This window comes from Bombina bombina, chromosome 5, assembly GCF_027579735.1.
Source record: "Bombina bombina isolate aBomBom1 chromosome 5, aBomBom1.pri, whole genome shotgun sequence".
NCBI classification, from domain to species: Eukaryota; Metazoa; Chordata; class Amphibia; order Anura; family Bombinatoridae; genus Bombina; species Bombina bombina.
In genome coordinates, this window is record NC_069503.1 from 191,523,463 (window position 1) to 191,530,962 (window position 7,500).

Consider the following 7,500-nt stretch of genomic DNA (forward strand, 5'->3'; position numbering starts at 1 on the left):
AGTCTCTATAACATAGTACAATTTTTTAGCTCTCTCTTGTATATCTATGAACATCAAGAAGTCACTGTATACCAGCCTCCCCAAATTATCCACTGCTAGAACTCGATCTCCAGGACCCAGGTCCTTCACAGATTTTTTGTCCCCGTTTTCCAAGGTCACTGTTGCGGAACCAGGAAAGCAGCCACCAGATTTAGCAGCCACAGAGTTCTCTTTAAAAGAAAAAAGAATAAAAAAAACATCAGTGTATGACATATTAAAAGCATATGTTAAAACCAGAGTGCAATTTATAATTAAAGGGACAGTCAAGTTCAAAAAAACTTTCATGATTTAAATAGGACATGTCATTTTAAACAACTTCCCAATTTACTTTTCTCACTAATTTTGCTTTGTTCTCTTGGTATTCTTAGTTGAAAGCTAAACCTATGAGGTTCATATGCTAATTAATTAGACCTTGAAGACTGCCTCTAATCTGAATGCATTTTGACCACTACAAGGCATTAGTTCATGTGTTTCATATAGATAACATTGAGCTCATGCACATGAAGTGACCTAGGAGTAAGCACTGATTGGCTAAAATACAAGTCTGTCAAAAGAACTGAAATAAGGGGGCAGTCAGCAGAAGCTTAGATACAAGGTAATTACAGAGTTAAAACGTGTATTATTATAACTGTGTATGTTATGCAAAACAGGGTAGTAAAGGGATTATCTTTGTTTTTAAACAACAAAAATTCTGGTGTTGACTGTCACTTTAAGTATAATTTATATTGATATTGCAACATGCCATTAAATGTGGCTGTTAGATTAAACCTTAGAAATGCTTGCCCTTAAAATATTTGTGCAGGACTAGAACATATACTTATACAGCAACATTGTATTCCCATTTACCGGCAATCAAGCAACTGCCAACCAACACTGCACATATCAATCTATTAAATTATACATTTGTAACTTCACACTATTTATATTACATATATAAAAACCACATTCAATACAATACTGTAAGATATCAGCTACCATTATTCAGGCTACAGAGAATGGTTATTGCTTATTGCTGGTAGTTGTATGTTGTTGACAATATATTAATTTAACTGCAAATGTGTTGAACCTTTCTTTGATAAATTAAACTATCTCCGCAAATATATGCCATAATCAATATTGCAAGACAATTAGGCAGTGTTACAGTCGTAATCAGTAATTATCTATTAATCAGTATTTCAGCACTTCATTGCAAAATTAATATTTGAAATTATTTAAAATTTTCTTATTTTATTTACCAAAATTCTAAATTATTCGTCCCTAGTGATTGGATTTATTTTAACTCCACTGATGTGACTAATTAGGAACAAATGCAAACTGATCAATTGATAAAGCAATGACTGTATAGAATGTTGCATGAACAATATTCCGAATACTGCAGTATGCATTCCAGCCTCTCCAAGACCAGAAGAAATATTACAGTTTTTCAGAGCTATTAAATAACTGCAAGCAAAACAAACCATGAAAGCATTGCATTATACTAAGCCTAATTAACTTATTTATTTTATAGAGATTTGTTTAAAATGTATAGAGATGTACTGACTCCCTGGTAAAGTACCCATCTTATGCTTATAACTATGTGATTTGGCATATTCTTTGGATCTATCAAACTCTCAGCCTTTCTAGCACCATAAAACTCTTCAGAAACCAGATATTAAAATCTTGCTGTGTACACTAAGTATTGTGTGGCAAACACAGCAGGTTGGTTGATTGAATCCATGTAGCTGATGTTTAAGTGTTATAATTATTTCTTAAATAAACACTTCAACTGCTACTTCTTTACCACAATCCTAATGACTTTCTCAGGAAGAACAAGGAGAGTGAAAATTAGATTTTATTGATCTGCTAACAACTTTATCACGTCTGCTAAGCAAATTAAACAAATCCCAAAAGAGCCTTTGGGGGGATGACCTGGCAACTTGAGAACCTAGTACAGTAGATAGAATACTATTTCAGTTGTTCTAGGGAGGCATCCTTATGGTTTGTTTGCATATTCCTGCTGGGGTGAAAAGACACCATCAAAATGTAGAAACTCCACAAATACCCCAAGTGAGTTGGCCGAGGTGACAACATAACGTCTTTGAGTAGCACTTGTGTGGGTTCCCCTAATTAAAATCCAATAAAGGCTCTGTATTGTCTTACTGATTTATGAAAGAAAATGGAGTGGATACTTCCATTTTTCCCAGCTTTTTCTCGCTATTTACTCAGGTGCAGAAACTCTATGTGCCAATTCACACACATACACTCCAAAATCCATGAGGCAGTACTTGCACAGCCACACACTATTCTAAGGCATTCAAGACGTGTATTTGAATTTTAAATACAAGGTTTTATTGTAAATTCTCTTTGTGGGCTCTTAACAAGGGCCACTTGCCCACCCATCCTTTTTATTTTGTCATCTCTGTCTTAGTAACAATAATTCACATCTTAAGAGGGATTCTTCTTCACATTCCTTCCTTTGGGATCATACTTTTTGTAAACAGATATAACTAGATAATGAATCTTCCTGCTTGGAACTATGGTCTTTAATCTCCTCATCAGATTCTCCGGCATGAAATGAGGATTTTACAATACAAGACAATCTTTAGCTGTAGGAAACCAAGCTCTGGACATAGCAAGCCTATTGCACTGTCACACGATCTTGCATGACACAAACTAAATATTATCTAAACTCAAAGGGGCCAGGAATTTCAATGAGTATAGGTATTAAACTAAGGGTTGCATTATGCTGTCCAAAAATGTCAATTCCTCAAACCTTGCAGCATAAACAAGATATCATTTGGTAATATTTTTCAATTATGAATTAAATTAAAATGTGTGTTTATATATAATACACACACACATACACACACACACACACACACACACACATATATATATATATATATATATATATATATATGTGTGTCTGTGTGTGTGAATATATTTATATTCACACACACACATATATATGTGTATGTATATATATATATATATATATATATATATATATATATATATATATATATTTATGTGTGTGTAAAAAAAATAATATATATATATACACACACACATACATAACACACACACACACATATATATATATATATATATATATATATATATATATATATATATATATATGTGTCTGTGTGTGTGAATATATTTATATTCACACACACACATATATATGTGTATGTATATATATATATATATATATATTTATGTGTGTGTAAAAAAAATAATATATATATATACACACACACATACATAACACACACACAAAACTGCAGAAAGCAAAGTATGCACAAGATATTTTCGTTTTATTTTTCAAGTCAGACCTTCCCTTAAATTCCTTGACAAATAAAATCAACAGGTTAAGTTTAGAAATCAAGCAAGGAAAAAGTCCCTGGTGACAGACAGGTTCTTTTTTTTTCCACATGTGGTCTCTGCTTCAATTGCTTGGAAAATAGGCTCTGTTCCAAGCTTCTTCTTTAGTTAATACTGATTTGTGACAGTATGTGGCGATCCACAACAAGAGAAGAGATACCCTGCCTTCTTTATATAGTATAAGGACCAAATTGATGAGTAGATATAGATTTTTGTTGTAGTTTTACATACCCCCCCATAAAAATAGGATCATCATCCTTTAATTAATTAATTAATGAATTAATTAATTAATTAAGGTAAAATGTAACATTTCACATATTGAAAATATAAATGAATGTAAACGTAATTAGAATAATGTATGTGAATTAATTTAGAAGTTCACATAAGAGTTGTATTGGGGAAAACAGTTTTCTATATATCTCTTACCTTCAGGGTGCATTATTCTTACTGTGTCGCTGTCTAAAGGATGACCAAATAAAAAAGCTAGTCTGTAATAAAAAGTCAGGAAATGATATATAATTTTTAATTAATTTACAGCAATCTGGTTGATATGCATTTGTTAGGAGCAAATCAACAATCTGATTTCTGTATTTAATGGTGATATTAACCATATAACTGGTTTGGAATCTATTACTTTCTGTTCACCCAACATCCAAATTACTTCTGAAAACTAATTTTGCTGATAGAATTTAAAAGACCCTGTGAAATTTTAATTAACTGTTATATGAGTGCTAAGTATCCATTGCTAGGAAGTGAAGTAAATTAAAAACATATTTCCCCATCGTTTTTTCAGGGACTTATTAAGGTTCTGTTTTTTGTCAAGTAAAAATACCATTGTCTCTACTGTTATATGGCTACTAGTTACATTATCCGGGGGGTATAAAATAATAAAACGAATTTTAGCACATTATCTGTTTCACATTGAACTTTACATGAAATATTCATATTTACTATAACTTTTTATAATTTAATTCAATAAAATAAACAGTTTGTATTTTTTATTTTATAAGTTATAAAATTCAGGAAATATGAAACCTGATTTTACTAAGTAGCACAGTTTGTTTTAGAGGCTCAAATAAAAAAAAAAAAACCTCTTCATTGGATTCTTAAGTAAAGTTGTTACATGTTTGAAGGAAACTATTTTGAGGGTCTTCTAATTTATATTATGTGGATTTTTAAAAGTAAAATCTATACAGATGACACTATATCACTGACAATAAAAAGGATTTGTTCAAGTTGCATTTGTTTCATAACATTTAAATTTATCTATCTATCTATCTATCTATCTATCTATCTATCTATCTATCTATCTATCTATCATCTATCTATCTATCTATCTATCTATCTATCTATCTATCTATCTATCTATCTATCTATCATATAGCTATCTATCATCTATCTATCTATCTATCTATCTATCTATCTATCTATCTATCTATCTATCTATCTATATATATATCCCTCTCTGTCTATGTCTCTCTCTCTCTCTCTCTATTTATCTATCCTATCCTATCTATTTATTTTTCAAAATGTTGTGATTCGAATGAAAGTAATACCCCTCTGTGGTAGTAAGGAAGATTTGCAATGCATTGGTTCCTATAGAATATAATTGATGTGAATATTGGAAGCTACATTAATGGGGTAAGATATAGAATTACTTACCTGCTTTGACAGAGCAGTGGATGTGAGCCTTCGACTCATAGTAGACCCAGTCAAAACCAGCCTCTACAGCCAACCTGGCTAGCATGCCATATTTACTGCGGTTCCTGTCTGATGTTGTCAAGTCCACTGCTCGGCCCTCATAGTGCAGGGATTCCTCAGAGTGATGCCCATCTTCATCCCAGCCCTCAGTCACCCGTAACTTTACCCCAGGCCACTGGTTCATCACAGAAATTGCCAAGGCATTGAGCTTGTCTTTGCATCTCTAAAAATGTTTGGGAAAAAAACAAGGTGTTTAAATGTTGAAATATAAACTGAAAAATAAACTGTAAACTGGTGCACAAACAAAATATTAATAATACTAAATAGGAACAAAATGTCTAAAACTGTAGTCAATGGTCTTTGTGAAGCAGAAATATTTCTTCTTCTTCATCATCATCACAATAATAGTAATATATCTTTGCTGATTATAGCATACTTTGCAGATTATAGCATATGTTTCTCAACGTCAATCCTTGAATACTCTTAAAAAAATTAGATTGCTACTTGTGCATGGTTAAGTTACTGATTAATCCATAGGGTAAAGGGTAATTACATTCTAGCTTATTGTATTTTTAGGGGCATTTGAGCTCTGGAGTTGACAAGTTACACCAGAAGCAGTATGCACTCTTTAGACTCCCCCTCCCCCCATTAAGTAATCTATAAACTCTTAGCTATTATGTATATGATCCTCAAAATACTAAGCCCCTTTCCATATAATAACCTATACATATCAATATAAATACTACCCCAGTGTTAATGTCCCAAAACGTGTGCCAAAAGTATCTGTATTCCTCAGCCTCAAACAAGTTGTACTATAGAACTGAATATATAAATGATATTGCAATATACATAGTAGTTTTATAGTCAAGCAGTTATGCAATTATACAAGGACCTGGACAACCAGTTTGACATTTTGCAAATTATATTCAATGTTATGATCCAATTTGTTACTAAGTAACAACCCAAACACAGGTAGTCCATGCCTTATAACTGCACTCTGTCCCACTAACAAAGGGCTCATAAATGATAATACAAGACTGGATCTCTTAGAGAAAAACAGAACATGAGGAATATCAGGCTGTTAACAAGGAGGAGGCATAAAACGAGTTAAACTTTCTTGTAAATGAACTCTAGCCATGACAAATACTGAGTTTCTAGAAAACAAATGTTGTCACAGACCTTTAAATGTGAAACTTGGATTTACACCGGAATGTGTTCGGTTCTTTTCACATTAATTCCTTGTTGAAAAGACACTCAATACACTTACAGGACCATTATCTGCTAGAGAGATTTTTCTTGGCATATCACTCATTGGAGTCCTTAGCACAGAAGGTATTTGCAACTATCACACAGTCAGAGACACTCAAACCTTTTCAAAAATAGTTTTAGATTTTTCTTAAGGAAGCAAGATAGGGATGGGGGAATTTTCTCAGAACTCTATCTTAGAAAATGCAAACTAGATAACAATGTTAAAACAACAGGTGAGATACACGTTTAAAGACCCAGGGAGTGACAACAAACATTATTTATCTTCAATGTCACTTTTAAACTCTCTATTATGCTTCCTTAGCTTTCTGCAGCACAAATAAGTATGTTTTCTTTATAGCCCTCTTTTTGAAGCTTGTCAAAAGTATTCTGAGTAAGTCAACGAACTTATAAAACTAAATACTGAATAGAGATTTACAGACAAACAACAGAGACAGTGGAATGAATATATATATATATATATATATATATATATATTACTTACATGAAAACAAATTGATTAATTATTTATATATATATATATATATATATATATATATATATATATATATATAATATGTATCTATCTATCTATCTATCTATCTATCTATCTATCTATCTATCTATCTATCTATCTATCTATCTATCTATGTCAAGAACATGAAATTAAATGTACAAATACAGCTATAATAAAAAGGAACTTTAATATCCCTGTAATTAACATATGCCAAAAGCTGACATTTGTAAGAAATAGATCTATTTTTTTTTCTCTTGAAGTTTAGAAAATAAATACTTTTACTAAATTCAAAAAGTAAGAGATTTAGTATATTTTTGTCTGGTTGTTAAATTATGCAAATTTAGTGCAAATAAAAAAGAAATAACAAACATTAAATAAAATATGGTTATATAGAAAGTATAGCTATGAAAATATACTTTTGAGAACATGTTTTGGGTTATATTTAAATCTCTTTTTTTAAGTTAAGATGATTAGGTTTGTGTTTATAGTATAGTATATTCTATATTATGTTCTTGTCCCAGCATAGATTGGTCTCATATTTGTTAGGATTTAACCTGCAAAGTTTAACTCACTTGGAGACGGATCAGTAATTTTATTTATTTATACGAAGCAAATAAACAAACAAACAAAAA

General features: G+C 31.3%; 1 protein-coding gene across 1 annotated transcript in view; it reads right to left on the reverse strand.

The window, feature by feature from the left end:
* SHH (sonic hedgehog signaling molecule) overlaps positions 1-7,500 on the reverse strand; it is a 14,399-nt gene that overhangs the window by 1,529 nt on the left and 5,370 nt on the right. Inside the window, exons 2-3 of the mRNA XM_053713819.1 lie at positions 5,068-5,329; positions 1-209 (exon numbers count right to left, since the gene is read on the reverse strand). The exon at positions 1-209 is cut by the window's left edge and continues 1,529 nt beyond it. Coding sequence (XP_053569794.1) covers positions 1-209; positions 5,068-5,329 — 471 coding nt within the window. The remainder of the gene's footprint in view (positions 210-5,067; positions 5,330-7,500) is intronic.